We start from the raw sequence: 21917 nt of genomic DNA on the forward strand, positions 1-21917 counted from the left end.
GTGGAATTGGAACGTTGTAGATACTAAGTGGAATTGCAAGTGAGCTTTACATGGGGAACAAAGATCATCTTTTAAGAGTGCCATTGCAATTTGGAATGAGTCTTTCTTTAAAATTTTGTACTAATTTAGTCTCTAATCTTTAAAAATAATGTGTCGATTTGATTATTTTAACCGATTTTTTTTAAGTTTGTTTAATGTTTCAAACACGATTCTTACCTAATATTTAAACGAAAATGTATAAAATGATATAATGAAACTCGTTTAATACGTGAAATAAATAATAAAATTGTTTATAAAATGACTAAATTCATAAATTTATAAAGTTGGAGACTAAATTGGATTAAGATTTCAAACAAAATTTAATTCAAATTTTCATTCAGATTCAAAAACAAAAACATATTTAATATATTAAGATTAGAAGTGTTATAATGTAATTGAGGATTTCATTGGAAAATAAAATTGATGGTTGCCAAAAAAAAAAGAGTATAAATCTGTAATTCAATTCTTGAAATTTGAAATTTGATGAATCAAGATTAATTTTAACTTAGACACTATTTAGATACTAATTTATTAGTAGCTAAAATTAGATTAATATTAGAAATCAAAGGTTCTAATTTATAAATTAATTATAACTTTTATTTATAATATAAGTTATTTTATATACTAATAATTTTTTATTTATAAATTGATATTTAAATTACTCGTTGTAGTAATTAATTTTTTTTTTGTCTTTATAGCTGATTGGTATTTAATAATTATTTTGTAATAAAGAAGACAAAGTTAACTTTCATATCATTAATTATACTATCGGTAAACTTAAAATATTGTCTTTTATATATATATATATATATATATATATATATATATATATATATATATATATATATATATATATATATATATACTCTTCATATTAAAAAAACAACAATTAATCTGAACATTATCAGTCTTATTATTTTTAAAACGGTATGTTGATATGGTTTCTTGTTCTACTCTTTTCTAGTGTCGAGACTTTGTTCTTATTTTGTGAGGATTTGGAAAACTTTTTTACCATAGTATTCAAATTTTCTCAGTGGGAGTTATAATCTTTCTTTCTTCAAATCTTCTTGCTTTAGTTTCTAGAGCAACTTTTTCAGTTTTATTATTCTCTTCTTCTTCCTTCACTATTCTTATTACTTTGTATTTGAACCCTTCAATTTATCAAATGATGTTGACATGTTCACGAAGGTGAGATATTTGATGTCTATTCGGTTGTTTGCATTGCAGTTACGTTCATATTCACTTTTAAATAAATTAAAAAAAATAAAAATTATAAAAGACTAAAAGATTAAAAAATTAAAAAAAAATAACAAATTAAAAAAGAATTTATTTTTCGTTTTGTTCAACCGTTCGCATCATGTAAAATAATTCTCAAATAATTCAAAATATTAAAAAATTTAAATAAAAAGATTTTTAAAATTATCAAAAAAATCAAATCATTTTTCAAATATTTTTCGAATAATTTTTTCATTAAAAACTATATGATACCTGATTTTTACAAATACGAAAAAGTAAGGTCAATCCTTGTGAGGTTCACCAAATAAAAATTAAATAATTTCACAAAATAGTTTTTTCTTTAAGAAATACTTGATTCTTATCTTTCATCATGAATGGAAATACATAGGAGCAAAACTCAATTTTTGTTGGGTTCACCAAATAAAAATTAAATCATTTCTCATATAGTTTTTTCATAAAGAACTGTAACCTTTATTCTCCCATTGTGAATGGAAAATGAAGATACGTATGGGTGATGATTAATCCTTGTTGGACCCAATTAGGGATGTCAAAGAAATCCGTACCTGCGGGTATCCGCAGATAAAATCCGCAATGGGTAGGAAATATATATTGTAAATGGATACCCGCGGATAACAGGTACAAATATTTTTTGTACCCGCATGTTAATGAGGCGGGTACAAGTATCATAGTATTTGTACCCATGGATATTCGTACCCGTTATACTCTAATTTAAATTAAAAATATATATAGATATATAATTAAAATATTAACATATTGATTTTGAATGAGTTAATTTTTTATCAATTAGTTTTAAAAAAAATTATTTCTTTGTAAACTGAAATTCAATCCTATTTAAATGGAATTTTTGGACTTTGTTTGAAATTTATGAATGTTATGTATTGTATTTCATTTGAATTTATGATTAAAATATGTTGTTAAATATTTATTTTTATTTTTCTGTAAGTATCTGCGGGTACTTGTGGATATTCGTGGAAATTAAAAAGTTATGCAGGTACCCGCATAACGGATACCCGATGGATATCCATGGATATTAAAAAGTTATGTGGGTACCTGCATAACAGATACCCGATGGATATCCATGGATATTAAAAAGTTATGCGGGTACCCGCATAACAGATACCCGATGGTAGGGTTGAGCAAATAATGCGAATTCATCCGAACCTGTCCGACCCGTAAAAAAATTTGTTATTCGGGCGGTTTCATACGAGTCGGGTCTAAATGGATCACGAAATTCAGGTAAAAATGGGTTTGGGTGGTCGGATATGGATATTAAAATTTAAATCTGCGGATATCCAACACAACCCGAATCACTTTTGTTTAACCTAATTAGTGCCCGCAGCCCATTTGTTTTCTTCCCCAACTTTCTTCCCAGTTAACCTAATATATTGGTGCCACCACAACTCATTTCTTTTTTTTTCCGAAATTTCTCCCATGTTTCTCTCAAGCCAATTGGTGGCCCTTAAGCCTTGCTTCGGATGCCATGGTGTTGCGGCTTTATTGCTTTCGATGCCGGTTGGTGGTGCTTTTTGTCGAGTCATGTCCATTTGGTTCGTTTACGTGATTGTATGCTTTGGGTTTTTCGTTCATTATTTTGAGTTTTTCATTCATTTTGGCCGGACTTTACAACTTCTATCTCATCTTCTTTCAACTCCATTTTTTTATCTCTAAGATTCAGATTCGATAAACCGAATCTGACTAATCTGAGAAGTTAAACAGTCGATTGTGGATTCAAAAATATCATATTCGAATTGTACTGGATTGGGCTTATTGAACTCGAATCCGATCCAACCCGACCAATGCTCAGGCCTACCCGATGGATATGTGTACAAGTACAAAGTGAATATTTATGTAGCCTGTAGGGTACGAGGGACTTACTACCTGTATCCTGTCCGCCTCGTTAAAATCCCTACACCTAACAAGAAAAAATGTTTCTTTTTATACATTCTTTTATTATTCTTTTGGAAAAAAAAAATAAACATTTTGAAAAAAAATCTCAAAATCACATGTTTTTTTACATTTAATTAAAGGTACAGTCTTAGGACATACATTATAGGGGTACTAATACCTTTCCCACGCATAACCGACTCTCAGACCCAAAATTTGGTTTTTTGCATACATTGTCTTATCTTTTTTGTTTTTTCTATAATTTTACAGAATAAACTGTGACAACTCCAAACACTCTTTGTTTCAAACTTTATTTTCGGTTCGTTATCCTATTACGATTTTAGTTGCGACATATGTCATGAAAAGATGGCTTGACACCTCTCACTATTGCTATTCCCGCAATAAATAGTGCTAGGAATATTTACAATAATTATAAAATATCTTTTGATCCGAAATTAGGGTCAATTTATGATTTCCTAGCTTATTCATATCAAAATATATTCATAATTACAAAATATCCAAAATATCCTATAACTTTGGGGAGAACAAATCAATCTATGATTGCTTAATTTTTTCTTAAAAAATCATATGAAAATATTTAAGAAAACAAATTAATTCTTGATTAACATATAAGTCTTCTTCTTCACGTTGTATTTATCCATTTTCATGCATAGAGATGCATTATACACTTTTTTTTTTTACAAGCAACAATGTAATGCTTGACATAATTTATCAATTTCTAGGTTAGAGAAATTTTATCTAAATTGGAGTAAAATACATGAGCATACAAGATTATTCTCTATGCATAGTTGACACATTCAAACTCTTTACAAGGATTATAAGCATTATGCAACATTAAAATATTCTTTATCAAAAGATTTTTAAACAATTCTTCATAAGTTTATCTCAACAACATAGAATCTAAAATTTATAATATTTGAATTGTACCATGAAATGGTTAACACTATGTATCTTTATTGTCTATTCAAGCTCATAACACAAAGATAAATACGAAAGGTAGTTTACATTTGTTGTGGCAGACGACACATTGCATCTATCGTCACATCTATCAAATCTACTCTAAGAAAGATTATTGTTTAAACTCTTTGTATTTAATCAAAGTCAATTATGATCTGATGAATTTTTTTCTAACATATCTTACATAAATTAAATTTTTTAAGATGTATTAAATATAAATAATTTTATCACTATAATATTATTATTTAATTTAATTTTAATAAAATTTAATTTGACATAAACAATTTAGTTTTATAAAATTATAATTTAATAGTCTAATTATTTCCTTGTAAATTTTAACAATCTTGTATAGTGGTATGATTAATTCCATTCTACCTCCCATATATGTATGTATAATTTGGGTTAAGAATATATGGTGCAAATTGTTGCAAGCTATATTATCAACATGCACACAAGATTGTTGACTTTTTTTGAACAGTGGCACGATTCCACGTTAATTTTACTTTTACTGAAATAGCATAATGTAGATAAATATTATAAGGATAGATAAATATTACAAGGATAACATGGTCTTGTGATTAAGTAGGAATTCGGTTCCCTAGAACCCAAAAGACAAAACTTAAAATATATGATCCTACATCACAAAACTAGTTACAATTTGGTTTTTTGGAAAACTGAATTTTGAATTGGAATTTAATTTTTTTTGTTTAAATTAAAAATATATATTTTAAATAAAGAAATGTCATATTTTAAGATTACAAAAAATAATGTAGTGATATATTTTTTTTTGTTATTTTTTAAAATTTAAAATTTTAGTTTATTTTGTTATAAAGAAGGAAATAAATAAAAAAATATTTATGTAAAACTATAGTTTTTTATTTGAAATTTGTGTAGTTTTAAATTATAATTTCAGAAAGAGTTATATGTTTAATAGATTAAAAATATATTTATATTCATGTTGATGCTGTAAAATAGAATTTTTAAAATGTATACTTTTTTTTTTTGAAATATTAAAAAAAAGATGAAAAAAATAAACTAATTAAGAAAGTTTTTTCAATAAATTTGTTAAAATGAAAAAAATTAAAAGACTTCTTTACGACTAACATTAAGTAATTCCTTTAGAGAAAGAGTAACATAGAATAGTTTGATTTAGGTTTTTCCCTCGCTCATCAAAGAAGATGCAGAGTGTGCCTTCGATCATCTCCCTTTCATCGAATCACCTTTTCACCATTGTATTACTCACCGGTGTTGAAGAAAATGTAGAATGTACCTTAGCTCATCTCCCTATCATCGCATTATCTTCTCATTGTCGTATTACTCTTCACCGTTGGTTCCACCTCTTACCACCGTTCATGTTAGTTCCTTCTCATCGTGGGTTCACGTGCTCCAAATCGGTAACCTACTCCCCTCTCTACTATTCCATCTTCAATATTCCACTCACTCATGATAGTACTTTTCTGTTTAAGAGCTCATGGAGTTGTTCAATCTATTCACGATGTCAGTTGATATCTAATGTTTCAATCTTCCACTCCAACTCTGAAATTCATTGTGGCCTTTGATTTGATTAATCAAAACATGAATTTCGTTATATTTTAGGGTTTGAAATTGATGCCAAGGCTCATATGATTTGTTGTTCTCCCATAATAACTCGTTGTGAATATTGCAAGTGTAGTTGGTGGTGAGGTTAACCAAGGCTTGAGGTTTCTTAAAGATATTACTTGTAGAGGAAATATAAAGTAGTTTCTTATTGTAGTTTGCATTTATGTTTATAAATATTAGTATTGTCATGTATAATTTCTTTAGTTTCTAACTTATGTGTTTGCATCAACACTTGTTTTTCATTTAGTTCATTTACTTTGAAGTTTTTTGCATAGTTTTTAAATATGTTATTCATACCTGCCATCTTTGGCGGCAAATTCTTTTTTTATTTTTTCTTATTGCGAGGCTCTATTTTGGTCTAACACTAACAACACTTAATGAAATAAGTAACATCATATTTCATAAATTCTTACATATTCTTAGTTTGTTGGCATCCATGACAGGATCTTCCATGCCACATTAGTGAAATGAAGGCACTTTAGAGTCGGTTAAAAGTGTTTCTGTAAAATTGGATAACTAAATTGATTGATATTTTATTAAAACTTTATTTATTTGTGTTTGTAATTCATAGGAAGAACCTACTTTCTTTATTTATATTTGTAAAAGAATTATGATTGAATGTATTTATGCCTACACTTTATTAGGTATCATGTTAAGGAGCGTGTGAAAATTCATCAAATAAAATGTTTGGAAGACTACATATAGCTAGAGTCAGCCTTAGCGTTCGGTACGATGATTCCAACCCAAAAAATAATTTTAAAGTTGACATGCCAATAACGAAAACCAGGACGACACACTTTATTTTTTTTATTAGAGTTGGCCTTAGCAAGAGTTTAGTCGACTATAAATAAACATTATTTTATTGTAGTGTCGATCTTAGAGACGACTTAGTTAACACCCTTTTGTCTATTTATGGTCAACTGTAGTTTTTCATAGCATCCATGGGTTTTGTGTTTCGGTGAGTTGCAACGCTTTGAGCATAATATAGCGTTGGTTTTCCAATTTTTCAATTCTTTTTTATCAATTCTAAATTGTTGTTTTCTTGTAGTGCAATCTCAAACACACTTATTAAAGTGCTAGTGAGAAAATCAAAATTACATTTATTAAAGGTCGTGATATTGATTAGTCATGACAACATGTGAACATCTAAAAACCATGTTATTTTAATGTAATCATAAATGCAATATTCACTAATTAATTTAATTAAAAATTATTCTTTATCAAATATTCTACATATCAATTTTTGAAATTACACTTAAAGTTGTATAGAGAGAAAAGTAAGTGAGAAGTGAAGGAGAATAAATGAAAAGTTTGTAGATGATTTGATTAGTGTCATAATGTAATTTTTAAAATAATTTCTTTTAAAGAACTTAATAAAAAATAAATTAGAATTAAAATAAATTTAAAATTAAAAAATATGATTAATTTCAATAAATAAAATTTATATTTTGAAATAAAAATGTATTAAACTAAATCAAATATTAAAATTTATATTAATTTAATTTATTTTAAATAATATGTTATTATATTTAAAACTAATTACTATGAATAAAATATTAATATTTGATAATTTTTTTATAATTGATTATCATATTAATTTTTCATGCAAATTTCTTTCTATTAGTGGAAAAAGTTTGAAATATATAATAATTTTTTATTTCATGTTTATAATATATTATATTCTTATTTTTATAAGTTTTCCTTCTTTTCGGACTTTTTCATGGAGGGCTTAGTTAGTAATTCCATATTTAGGTTTTTTATTAATTTTGATTCTTATATTTTTTTTTTCAATTGAAACCTTATTTTATAAAAGACTTAATTGAATATTTACTTATGTAAAAACGATCAATGTGATCATTTTCGTTAAATTGATATTAAAGTCGATTGAAAGTGTCACGTGTCAAAAATTGAATCTTCCATGTGCCAAAGTTTGGATCTTCCAAGTGTTAAAATCTTGGTCATATTCTACTTCTGCCAAGTGTCAAAATCAGATGAGTTAGAGGATAAAAAATAACCTAAATTTCGACACATGAGAAACCTATATTTTAATACGTGACACTTCTAAATGATGTTAACATCAATTTGGATTGACAACAATTTATTATTGCAATTAGTTTTAGGCAGAGAGTTCTATAAATTTTATAGGTGCTCTCTTTTACAATGTATTATACCATCAAAGTTTAGAGAGTAAGGGTTTGAACTAAGAAACACATTAAAGGATTCTCATGACAATGACAATGGTGGAAGGTTATAATCCTTATTCCATTTTCTACAGTAGTTTTACAAAATGTTCTTATAGGGTTTGGATTCTGAGTCTACAAGATACGTGACGAAATCCTGGGGATGCCTTTATAAGGTAGGCCGATTCCTATAGAGAAAGATTCACATGCAAAAGGCTCTCCAATAATGAAGTAAGAGTTTATGGATTTGTTTAGAGTGTAAGTAAAGTATGACTAATAATTCAGTGTAATTTAATCACTTACCATTTATTTTAGATGTAATTTAATCACTTACCATTTATTTTAGATAAGTAGCACCAATTATAGCTTTTAATAATGCAAAGCATAACAAAACTAAAAACACCAGTCAATCAAGCACATAGTCTCATACACCAATGAAATATATGACACAATTTCTAGAATATTAAGACTACAACTATAACAAATAGGTCATTTTCTCTTCATTGAGCATGATAGAGTGAATTTTATATTTCAAATGTTGATTAATCCTCAAACTCTAAATATAGAATCTCCTTCAATTCTTACAACTATGCACCTTCATCTATATGAGTAGGATGGTAGTAGAGTAAGGATAATCCTTTCATAGAATCAGTATTCAATACACACTAATACTAGATCAATATGGTATTTCTCCTTTGGGATCAATACACTATCCTCATACCAAACAACCACACACTTCAATTCTCATAATTTCCAAAATGTCTACATTATAAAGATTCAAAAATATAAAATAGAGCAAAATCGTGCTCAGCATCAAGGCCCAATGCCTAATGTCCTTTCCCTGCACCCAATGTCACTCCACCAGCACCCATCGTAGTCTTCCATTGGAGATCTTTGTGAAAGGAGTGTCCAACCTACATACCCCAACCACTGGAGCTCATTATGAAGTGAGTGCCCAACGGTATTAGGCAATGCCCGACGCCAGGACCTTTGATGCTATTTAACTAGGAGTTTACTCAATCAAATAGGGGTCACACCCAACGCTAAGAGTCATGGAGCTCTATGCCAAGACAGTGCCTAACAATGATGCAGTGACACTTAACGCAATAACAACTACCAAATTCACAAAATTTTAGAGTTTCCAATGATGAAATGAGTTATTTGATTGTTATACTTTTTCTAAATTGCCTCAACCAAGATTCATTGATCTTAAAAATCCTCATATATCCTCAATCAACCAATGAATTACCTTTACAGTACAATTCATAACACATGCATACAATTTGCACAACATAATTATATACACACCGGTACTTTAAGTAGTTGCACTTTTAACCTAGTTGACCTATAAAGGTCAACCATTTGCTTGGACTGATAGATGCTAGCCGAGCTTTCAAGAGTTAAAGTAGAGGTTAACCAGTACACCAGTGTTAGTTGTTAGGAACAAGGCAATAAAGGAAAGAATAAAGGAGAGAAAAATAGACACTGAGAATTTAACGTGGTTCGGCTACAATGTGTATGCCTACGTCCACGACTACACTAGGAAGTATTTGTATTTTTGGTGTATCTTAAAGCTTTACACAGAGTCTCTTATATAGTAAAATAGAGAACCACATCTCACTATTCTAAGCGATGTGGGACTAAATCAAGCACCATAATTCTAACAATTCTCCCACTTGGGGTTTGATTTACATTACCACCTAGTGTAGTGCCTTCATCATCAATTTTCTCGAAGGCCAGTTGAGGCAATGCAAAGCCTCAACTTAGTTGTTGTGACAGTCTTGGTCAACATATCAGCTGGATTCTCTGCACCTGGAATCTTCAACAAAATCAAATCTCCATTATTTATCAAGTTTCTGATAAAATGATACTTCAATTCAATGTGTTTGCATCTGGAGTGAAGAATTGGATTTTTAGCAAGACAAATGGCACTTTGACTGTCACTGAACAATGAAGGTTCATCTTGCCCTTTTCCTAATTCTTTTAGAAGATTCTTCAACCATATCATCTCTTTTGCTGTTTCTGAGATAGCTATATATTCAGCTTCAGTGGTTGAAAGGGAGACTCTTCCTTGAAGTTTGGACTTCCAACTGATAGCTGTGCCACCCAATGTAAAAATATAACCTGTTGTGCTCTTTCTACCATCCAAATCACCTCCCAAATCTGCATCAGATAACCCCTGTAAAGTGAGATTACTTCTTTTAAAGGACAAATGCATTTTTGAAGTGCCCTTCAAATATCTCAATATCCACTTCACGCCTTCCCAATGCTCCTTTCCGGGATTGGATAGAAACCTGCTCACAACTCCCACTGCATGTGCTATATCAGGTCTGGTGCAAACCATAGCATACATCAAGCTCCCTACTACAGATGCATATGACACTTTAGACATGTGATTTTCTTCTTCCTCTGTCTGAGAAGATTGCCTTTTTGAGAACTTTAAGTGAGTTCCCAAAGGTGTATTCCTGGTTTTAGCATTTCCAACATTGAACCTGCTAAGCAATTTTTCAATATATTTTTCCTGAGATAAATTTAGAATACCTTTAGATCTATCCCTGGAAATTCTAATACCAAGAATTTGCTTGGCTGGACCAAGATCCTTCATTTCAAAATTTTCTGACAATTGTTTCTTCAACCTGTCAATTTCTATCATATTAGCACCAGCAATCAACATGTCATCAACATACAAGGCAAGAATGATATAACTATCAACATATTTCTTCACATAACAACAATGATCTTCTTCACATCTGTGAAATCCTGAGTTTCTCATAAACTCATTAAACTTCTTATACCATTGTCGCGGTGCTTGTTTCAACCCATACAAACTTGTATGAAGCTTGCATACAAGATTCTCTTTGCCTTGTACTTCAAAACCTTTTGGTTGTGCCATAAAGATTTCTTCCTCAAGATCTCCATGTAGGAATGCCGTTTTCACATCTAACTGCTCCAGATGAAGATTTTCTGCAGCTACTATACTCAAGATAACTCTGATGGTAGTCATCTTGACAACAGGAGAGAAAATTTCTGTGAAGTCAATTCCTTGTCTCTGTTGGAACCCTTTCACTACGAGTCTGGCCTTATATCGTTTGCTGCCATCTGGTTCTTCTTTTAACCGATAGACCCACCTGTTTTGCAAAACCTTCTTTCCTTCTGGAAGCTTGGTTAAAGACCATGTCTTATTCTTCTGAAGAGACTTTATCTCATCTTCCATTGCTAGCTCCCACTTAATAGATTCACCTCCCTGCATAGCCTCAGCAAAATGCTCTGGCTCACCAGCATCAGTCAACAACAAGTAATGCAATGAAGGGGAGTACCTTTGTGGTGCTACAATGGTTCTGCTAGACCTTCTAGTCGGTAATTCAGGAGTTACTGACTCTACTATCTGTTCAGGTTCTGACCCAAACTCTGACTCGGGCTCTGACTCAGGCTCTACTTCTGTATTCTGCCTTCTGTTGGCTACATCACTTTCTGAAACTTCTTCTAATGATACCTGCTCTGGCCTTTTATTTGCATTTGCAAATTCTGCAGTCCTGTCCTTATAGAACATGTTTTCATTAAAAGTAACATTTCTACTTCTGATAATTTTCTTGTTTTGGTCATCCCAAAACCTGTAGCCATACATGTCAGATCCATAGCCAATGAAATAGCATCGCTTTGCCTTAGGGTCCAATTTATCTCTACTATTAGAGTTCAACAAAATATATGAAGCACAACCAAAAACTTTCAGATGTGAAAGGTTTACCTCATTTCCAGACCATACTTCTTCAGGTAACTGATAGCCTAAAGGAACTGATGGTCCTCTGTTTATGAGATAGGCTGCTGTGCTTATTGCATCTGCCCAAAATACCTTGGGTAATCCTGACTGGATTCTCATACATCTTGCTCTCTCATTCAAGGTTCTATTCATTCTTTCTGCCACACCGTTTTGTTCTGGTGTTCCTGGAACCGTCTTGATCATTCTGATCCCATTCTCTGAACAAAACTCCTTGAATTGATTACTGTCATATTCTCCACCATTATCAGACTTCAAACATTTAATCTTTAAACCTGTTTGAGTCTCAACCTCTGATATCATATCCTCATTTGCAATCATGTAAAGAGATCCTCGCTTCTTTCCACGAGCAACAACAAGATTACCTTTCATTACTTTCTACTTGTGAGGATTACAGAGGGGGTTTCACTGGGGAGAACAACACCAATGAGATCTGAGCCAAACCATATAAGACACTAACACCACTCTCAACCCAAAACCTTAAGGCAATGGGTTTATGGGTCTTTATTCTTATATAGTGCTCTACTTTCTCATTTCTGGTCAATGTGGGACTTAGACTAACACTTGGATTCCTAACAATCTCCCCCTCAAGGGTGAGTCTCTTCAACCACATTGGTACACTCCCCCTCCAGCGGAAGCTGCCCAACCACGAGTACTCCTTTTCTGCCCTTTTCTGTACCGCCGTTCTTCTTAACGGGACACGCTTACCTGGAACCCTTATCTGGGACCCTTGCCAGGAAGACTTTCGATACTAGGACCATACTGGTACTGCACTCGTCTGAGCCGGTATTAACCATCGGCTCTGATACTAATTGTTAGGAACAAGGCAATAAAGGAAAGAATAAAGGAGAGAAAAATAGACACTGAGAATTTAACGTGGTTCGGCTACAATGTGTATGCCTACGTCCACGACTACACTAGGAAGTATTTGTATTTTTTGTGTATCTTAAAGCTTTACACAGAGTCTCTTATATAGTAAAATAGAGAACCACATCTCACTATTCTAAGCGATGTGGGACTAAATCAAGCACCATAATTCTAACATTAATGATACTAGATACAAGTAAACCTTTTGATGTTTATTGTGATGTTTCTCACTAAGATCTGGGGTGTGTGTTGACGCAAGAGGAAAAAGTCGTAGCTTATGCTTATAAATAGTTAAAAATTCATGAGAAAAGTTACACCACTCATAATTAAAAGTCGTAGCTTATGCTTATAAATAGTTGAAAAATCATGAGAAAAACTACACTACTCATGATTTGGAATTAGCGATCTTAGTATTTACTTTAGCATTACCTATAAGGTGTAAGATTTATGATGTTTATTCATCAAAAAATTCTGAAGTAGGAAATTAGATATGAAACAGAAAAGATGATTAGAGTTTTTAAAAGATTACAAAATTCAATAAAGATGAATGAATTACTGTATATTCATTCTAAAAAAAATGCATAAAATCATTATTTAATTTTTAAAGTAACATAATTATTAAAAAAATCACTTAAATATGAACAAAGTTACTAGTTTATGACACCATATTTATTTAAGATAACATCTCTGTCTAAGAAGCATGTTGGTTATATTATTTCTTTATAATAACATATAAATGATATTTTTTCTTCTTTATGTACATTTTATTTTCCACGGTGTTAATTAATCTAATATCGTTTTATTCTTTTTCATTTGCCTTGTTACCACGTCCAAATAACCACAAAAGCTAATTTTCTCGCTCACTCGATCCTTAATTCTTCCTATTCCTTTTAACTTCTAAGCTCTTTCTTTTATATTATATAATTTTCTTCATCTCTAAAAAGTAACTTCAAATCCCTTTAATTTTATATTGACATTTATTAAAAAAATATTTCAAATTTAAACAAATTCACATATAACTAAATAAATATATATTAAATTTAATAAAGCACGAGAGAATGGTTTAAAAGAAAGAATGAAAAAAGGATTTGAAACGAAGATGAGAAAAAAAAATGAAGGGCGAGAGAAATTATGAGTTTTAGTCTCTCATTCACAAATACTACCGATTAACGTTATCCTTAAAAAAATAAAAATAAAAATCTGTGAAACTAAAATAACATGGTAAAATAAAATAGAAACACAATATTTACTTCCTTCCATTAATATTAATAATACAAAAATAATATTTTAACTATTAAATTTAAACAATTTTTTTATAACATGAAGCATCATCTTTTAAATTATTTTAAAATAAAAAAATAAAAAAATAGAAAAAATAAAAATCACTTAAAAATAATTTTAGAAATTTGATTTAATAGTCAAATGACTATTTTGCTTCCTAATATGTATCACTTTTCTGTCTCCGCTTTTTTCTTCGTCATCCATTCCAAAATGATAGAATAATCAAATGCTTTAGAACTCTGTTCTTCATCTATTTCTGATCCTTTCCCTCAAACTCCACCTGCTCTTTAAAGTTTCGGGTCACTAGGGGAGTTTAGGTTTTCAATTGTTTCCACTGTTTTCTGCACCCTGTTTTTCTTCTTTCGTACCAAGTTTTTCTTTCTCAAAACCCAAATCACACAAAAGAGATTTTTTCTTTTTTCTTTTTAATTGCAGATTATACCTCTTTAATTCCATTGTGACAAATTTTCCATATCCAGGTTTTCGGGTGATGGGGTGAAACTACTCTTGATAGTTTACTTATGCTACTGTCCTTATTTGTCAGAAGAGAAATATGGTTTGGCTAATGACAGTGTGACAAAGTTTTTATCGACAAACTTTTCTTTTTAAGTTATATCAAATTTTTTCTTTTTTTTTCAGGCCACACCAAGTTCTTTTTGTTTTCAATAAAATACTGTCACGTGAACATCGTCAAAACCTTGTTAAAAAATAAATAATTTTTCATATATGATGTAGATATTAAGAATCAGTGATGTTAGAAGCTTTATGTTGTCATTCTCTGGTGTGGAGAATAAATCACGTAGCATTGTGTAAGCTTCGTCACGCATCTAAAAGCCTTGAAAGACGTATTATTTAATATATTAAACTATGGTAATAGAAGCTAGGTATAATGGCTCAGTGTAAAGGTAATTTAACATGGATATGCTAGTGAACAAACATAGGAACAAGATGAGGGAAAACATACTCATACTCTGATGGTCCAAAGTGTTTAGTTGGAAGTCGTTTCAGAATTGCCAATTTTTGGGCATGCTGGTATCTATCATGCATATGAGCTATTCGACAAAATTCACATGTGAATATGAATACTGCCTGTAGAAAAATTACTGTCTATTGCAGAACTATCATTCTTTTTATTCGTGTAATTGAAGTGACTACTAAAGGAAGACACGAAAGAGATTGAAGATAGAGGAAGAGAATGGAAAACATTACAGCAAGTGAAGTAGCTGGTTTGGGAGTGGGTGCTCTCCTCCAAAGTCGATGCCTTCTTCTCTTCTTCTCAACGCAGGTTCTCTCTCTATCTCTATATATCTTGTGTGTGATTCTTTTTCAAGAAGTGCTTCATTATTTGATTCTATGCCATTGTGTTCAACCTTTCACAAACTTTTGAATGATGAAGTGAATTTTGAAAGCTAGATTCTTAAGGCGATCATCACAGAATGGTTTTAGTTGAGGAGTAGAGTTTGTGTTATTAAGATAAACATAACACAGTAGATTCTGTAGAAGTATGATGAGAAAAATGTTGTAAACGAACTGTGCAGTGAGACATTGATGTTTTTTTTTTTTGCCACATGCTGCAATGTTTTACTTGCAGTTCATTGTGGATGTGCAAGCGATGTGGCAACCTGAGGAGATTGGCTTGTTCCACCTGCAAAGGAACAGGATCTATCAGAGAAGGGGAAATTCTTGAAATTAAGCCTGTTGAGGATTTGCTTGAAACAATTGGTAACAGTGACAGATTACAGACAGGTTTCATTCAAAAAGTAGAGTAGATCTCTAAGTTATAACATTAACTAATTTTGGCATATAATCCAATTCTGTACATACAATCAATTAGGCTATACAAAACTTTGAACAAGTAATACAAAAGAAACTTTTACGTTTTTATTGATGTTGTTGTCTGGCCAAACTAAACATTTTTTCTGAAAACATTAAAAAGTTGACATTACCTAAACTTGAAACTAAAAGCGATAAATATGTTGGAGCACACATCATGTCATATTCCAATTTGTCGGCACAATTATAAGTTTACAAGAGGTCAAGAGCTAGAAGAAATGAAAATAGTGAAATGAAAAAGAACATTAATGTTGCTGCAATTTTCATAATACCAAGCAATGCCAAAAAGTGATGTTAAAGGAATATCAATAACATGATTTTCTGATTATACTATAAAAACTTTTAAGAATAACTCATGAACATGAATGTTCTGCACTCTCCAATGGAGAAAATTCTATCACAATTAGCTCCATCTCCTCTCTAATTACTATAACCAAGGTATAGCAGAAGATGAAATTCCTCTTCCCCACCAACACCAATCATGTGCTGTCCTTTGAGTAATATGAATTTCTCTTCCTTTGATAAGCATGTATTTACCAAAATTCACTCACTACACATGTAATAAATTCACCTACTATTTATTTGTTACTTTTTAACTGTTTTATTTTTATGTAAAATTCATTAAATTATTCCATCTCAATAAAAATAGTGACTAAATTATAAATTTACTCCATATATAAAAGTTCCAGTTAACATCTTTTAATATACTCCACAATAAATTAGTTTTTCCCACCTTCATGAAAAAGTATAAATTAATTAAAAGTTGACAGTAAAGTAACATGTATTGATAAAAAAAGAAGAAGCTATTGTCATATTAAACTTTTAAAAAATATAAAAGAAAAACTCAAGTCATAAAACAGGAAGAAAGAATTAATCAAAGATATTTGAAAAATATATTTAAAGCACAACCAGTTTTACAATATTAGACTAATTTATACGTTTTTTTTATCTAAAACATCATTTAAGAATAAATAGTAGCGGAATTTCCTATTTTATTCTTTTCAATAGTAAAAATAAGAACATAATGATAAGAGAAAGAGACAAAGATGATTTTAACGTGTGTCTTATTAAGATAGGTATATATAGAGTATGATCTAAATTAGAATATTTAGTAATTTAATTACAGGAATTTGATTAATTGCTAACTGACTTAATTTTAGAAAAATAATTTAGATTTTATCAATAATTGACAAAAATAAAATTAATGTTATCATCAATATAAAAATAATCTTATAAAATTATTACATCGATCTTCTTTAATTAAAGTGAATCAACGTATTTGAATCGGTTGTCGAAACCATCTAGGTTCCATCCGAGATAAAAACAAAACACTTTCTTTTTTTCAATTCAAAATAGCAATTTAATAGAGTTTGTAATGAACCGTTGTCAATTTAGAAAAATTATTTTTTTATATAGAGTTTTATTAACAAACTTTTGGACAATATACACATGAGAAAATAAAAGTTTTGTTGAAAAAATAAACTTATCGTATTTGATTTAAAAAAAAATCTCAAAATATTATAGTTCTTGAATTTAAATATAATAAATCCTCATAAATGGTGGTACTGTATATCTGCAACTCATTATCTTCCCTTTTTGAAAATTATGTAAGCTTTTTCATTAATAAATGGTGGTCCAGGAATTTAATATTTTGTACGTGCATTTTCCATTTTATAAGTATAAACAAGTTATAAAATCCATTTTCCTTATTTGTCATAAATTGTTTGAGCCATGCCTAACTATTCCCATGAAAACATAAAGGTTTCACATAACGTATACGAACTAAAAATGGGATTCAAAACATGTTTGAAAAATTGTTAATGTAGTTAAATTATTAGAAATAGTAACAATTAGTGTATAAGAATTAGTTGAAAAGCTGAGACTAATTTTTCACAATTTTCCTACGTCTTAGTCTCACCTTATATCAGACTACAATAATGTCATGTTCAGACAATAGGAGAAAGAAATGGAGATTCAAAATTTATGATATCATAACTTAAAATCCATATCACTTGGAAATGAAGCACAATGTTGAAGTTTTCATGCTTCCAAAAAAGCCAAAAAGCTACCTTGAAGAGTAGTATCCAACACCAACATTGGTCAATATAATACTAATATTTCTTTTAGAGATAAAAATCAGCGATGAACTTGAAGGTACTGCATTGTCCAACAATAAAACTTTGATCACATGACGAACCAGATCCTCTCTTGTTACTGTAACCAGGATAAAGAGCTTGATTAAAATCCACTTCTTCAACACAAAACAAACCCTCCTCATTTCCCAACAACTTGATATCCCACAGTGTGTAAGGGTGCTTTGTCTTGTGAGTAATATGGATTTCACCACCATTACGGAGCATAAGTTTAGCATTTTTCAGAAATCCTCTCACTAAGTTCTTGTGAAGCCTGCATTTATTTTGGAATATGCATAGTGTGAATGACATAAAGCTAAGAAAAAATAACTGCAGAGTTTGCATATTTTTTGCATAATTAACTTACTGGATTTGATAAGCATCACTTTCACGACCATGAAAACCAGCATGAGGAAAGTTATAAATTATGCAATCAAACTTTCGATATTGCAGAAGTGGGTGTTGGGCCATTTTGTGTGCATCAACTTCATTCACAATGGTGCAACCAAGATTCTCAAGTTCATTCAAGTTTTGTGCTGCCTTTGCATACTTCATCGTCAAAGACACTTCAAAATTTTGTGCATGTAATTAAACATCATAAATCAGTGAACAAAAATGTATGATAAATCTTTCAAAGAAAGAATTCATCCGGAAAAATTTAATACCAATGAGATCTGAATCTAATTCACATAAAAAATTGACATTATTTTTAACAAAATCTTAAAGGAATGAGTTTGATACAAGAATGTTTCAAAAATGTATCTGGTTAAAAATGTACCTCTGGAATCCAAAGAGGTAGCAACCATGTTTTCGGCCGTGCCAAATGCCGTAGCTAAACTTAGTGAGAATGAAAAATCTCCCTCTCCCACTAGCAGAATATCATGATACCAATTATAATCCATTGAAAACCACGTTACAACACAAATGAGTAGACACTTTTACTTGAGAGTGAGGAGAGTGAATATATATACTCACATTGGTGTCTAGAGAAATTCCCCAGAGTTTTGGAGAAGGAAGATTAATAATCATTCACACATTTTTCAATCAGAGGGTTTTATTTTTTTTTATTTTGGGAACTGAGAAGCTTCTCCTTCATTTTCTACTCGGAAAGAATAAAGTTAGTGTAGTGGAATTGGAACGTTGTAGATACTAATTGGAACTGCAAGTGAACTTTACATGGGGAACAAAGATAATCTTTAAGAGAGCCATTGCAAGGGTTAATTGTTCTTCTTTTTATCTCATCTATTCTCACCGTTTTATATTCATTTATGGGTTGATTTTACTTCAAAACAAAAGAAAATCTAATTAACGTCTTTCAATTATATCTATATTTATAATATACGATTAGAGGGATGTTATATTATAATCGAGGGTTTAATTGGAAAATATCGATGGTTGCAAAAAAAGTATAAATTTGTATTCAATCCATGAAATTTGGTTAGAGATCAATTTAAACTAATTTTAAATTAGAGATTATTTAGATATTAATTTTTTGATAGTTTAAATTTTAATTAATGATAAAGATTAATTAGACTCTAATTTATAAATCAATTACAACTTTTATTTATAATAAAAATTATTTTAAATGTCAATAATTTTTAGTTTTTAGTTTATATATTGATAACTAAATTAATTATTTTTTATAAACTTTTTTTAACGATGAAAATACAAGTTAACTTTCACATCATTATTACTCGTGCTACCAATAAGCTTAAGATATTGTCCTTTTATGTCATACATGTCTTCTTTTTTTCTTCTTTTTTATAGGCTTCTTGAAATTTGTTGCTTCATATTAATAAAAAACGATTAATTTTATTATCAGTCTTACAATTTTTAAAACTTGTGTATGTTGATATGGTATCTTGTTCTACTTTTTCTAGTGTCGAGACTTTATTCTTATTTTTTAAGAATTTTGAGAACTTTAATTACCATAAGATTCAAATTTTCACAATGGAAGTTATAATCTTTCTCTCTTCAAATTTGGTTGCTTTAGTTTCTAAAGAAACTTCTTTCATTTTATCATTCTCTTCTTATTCCTTCAGTATTCTTATTTTGTATTTGAACCCCTCAATTTGCCATGTTCATGAAGGTGAGATCTTTAAATTTGGAGATAGCCACCATACTTCATGATCTTAATGTTTAGTTTGTCTTTATTGAACTTCTATCTCAAAGTCAAAAAAAATCACTAGTAAAGGATTAAATTATTTGTTCCATAATGATTCTAGATTTGTTATAAAAGTCCATCATGCAATATTTGTAAAAATAATGTTCTACTAATGTTATTATATATCCTTTTCAACATTTACCACTTTTAATTTGTATTATATCATATTAATTATAATAATTATACTTCTCCTCTCTAATATTCTAACGAGTAGAGACTTGAAATGTAAAAGAATAAAAATAAAAAAGAGAGGAACTTATATTATTAAATGGAGGTTGTTTGTTTTAGATGAAACGGTTAGAGAAATTATGAAGATAGAGTGTTCCACATGAAAATAATTCTTTGCTAAAGAGTGAGATAAATATAGAAATTTAATGAAGTTGAAAAAAGTTGCTTAATTTTGTTATGCCCGCAATTGCCATTGGTGCTGTATACATAAAAAGTATCACTTGTTTTGGATTTATTTTACTATGTTTCTCGATCTTTGTTAAGTATACATACATGGATCATATCATTAATCTCATTTCTTCCTCTTTCTTATATCACAATTTTTCAGGAAATGATATTGCTCTCGTCTTGGTAGATTAGTCTAAATATATCTCATAAAAAAATATTAATGAGATATCAGTTTTATATCATGATCAATAAAGATCAAGACCTCTCAATAGATTACTGAATAGTCAAGTTCATCACAGACTGTTCACTGAATAATCCAATCCATCATGGACTTTTTATCAAAAACTCAAAATATGTATTATTCATGAAATATGTATTATCAAAAACAAATATTCAAATTAAAATATATTTTAAATGTTTGTTTATTTTAATTTCTTAAATTATAATCAATATATTTTTTATACACTAATAAAAGTGATAATACATCACTTGATCAAAATGATGCAAAGAACAAATAATAAGCATAATAATAAAATTTTGACATAGATCTTGGATCTTTTGAACTCCAATATATGTGTGATGGTGATAAAAAAATATTCATGACAATTACATTAAATTTTTATATTGTAGTAAATAAAAGTTAATTATACAATTATAGTGAAAATATTACAGTATGGTTGATAATGAGTTAGAAAATAAAAAATAATTAGATAAAATATATTAAAATAATATTCTACATGATGAAAATAAACAACAAATAAAAATATTAAAAAATTAATAAATGTGTGTCTTAGAAACAATTTGAGAGACTTTTGAATGAAATCGCACAAAGGAAAATAAATGTATAATTAAGGATATGATAAGATGAAAAATACCTTAGAGATCTTTTTTTTTTTCAAATATCAACATATATACTCAATGATCGAGAAATAACAAAAATTGTTTTAGCGAAACAAAAGAGTTGTTTAAATAAAACAAAAATTATTAATAATAAGTAAATATTTTTTTATATTACCTAGTAAATGAAAGGTTTATACTATTAGACACTTAAATTGAGAGTATTAAACATTCTCATGTGAAAAGAAAATATACAATAAATAAAACTATTAAAAATAATAGAAATATTCAAATGTGAGACATAAAAAATTTTAATTACATATATCATTTTAACATAATTATATAAAGATTTATGATAAGATGAAAAATATATTGGATACGAATGAGTTTCATACAAACAAAATAATTAGAAGAAATAAAAAATAGAAAGTATATATATATATATATATATATATATATATATATATGGTTAGTTAATTAATTGTGAATATTTTAATAATTTAAACGGAAACGGAGATATGGCGGAGACAAGTATTATGGCGGGGATATGTACATCTTCATACCCAATTGAAAAATTCAGAGATTCCCCATATAGAGATGGCAACGGGCGGGGCGGGGACATGTTTCGCTATCCCATACTCATCTCCGTAAAAACAATTCATCAACATCTCTATACCCAAACCCAACCGGTATCA

General features: G+C 29.5%; 1 protein-coding gene and 1 pseudogene across 1 annotated transcript; one reads left to right on the forward strand and one right to left on the reverse strand.

Moving 5' to 3' along the window:
* The first annotated feature begins 14077 nt into the window (after positions 1-14077).
* On the forward strand, positions 14078-15710 carry LOC114182628 (annotated as a pseudogene).
* A 2106-nt stretch (positions 15711-17816) lies between these two features.
* Positions 17817-18727, reverse strand: LOC114180436 (uncharacterized protein At4g26485-like). The gene is made up of 3 exons (XM_028066755.1): positions 18604-18727; positions 18193-18391; positions 17817-18099 (listed from the first exon to the last, which is right to left on the reverse strand). The coding sequence occupies exons 1-3, from the start codon at positions 18725-18727 to the stop codon at positions 17817-17819; spliced, it is 606 nt and encodes a 201-aa protein (XP_027922556.1).
* Positions 18728-21917: the final 3190 nt, after the last annotated feature.

Source organism: Vigna unguiculata, chromosome 4 (genome assembly GCF_004118075.2).
Source record: "Vigna unguiculata cultivar IT97K-499-35 chromosome 4, ASM411807v1, whole genome shotgun sequence".
NCBI lineage: Eukaryota > Viridiplantae > Streptophyta > Magnoliopsida > Fabales > Fabaceae > Vigna > Vigna unguiculata.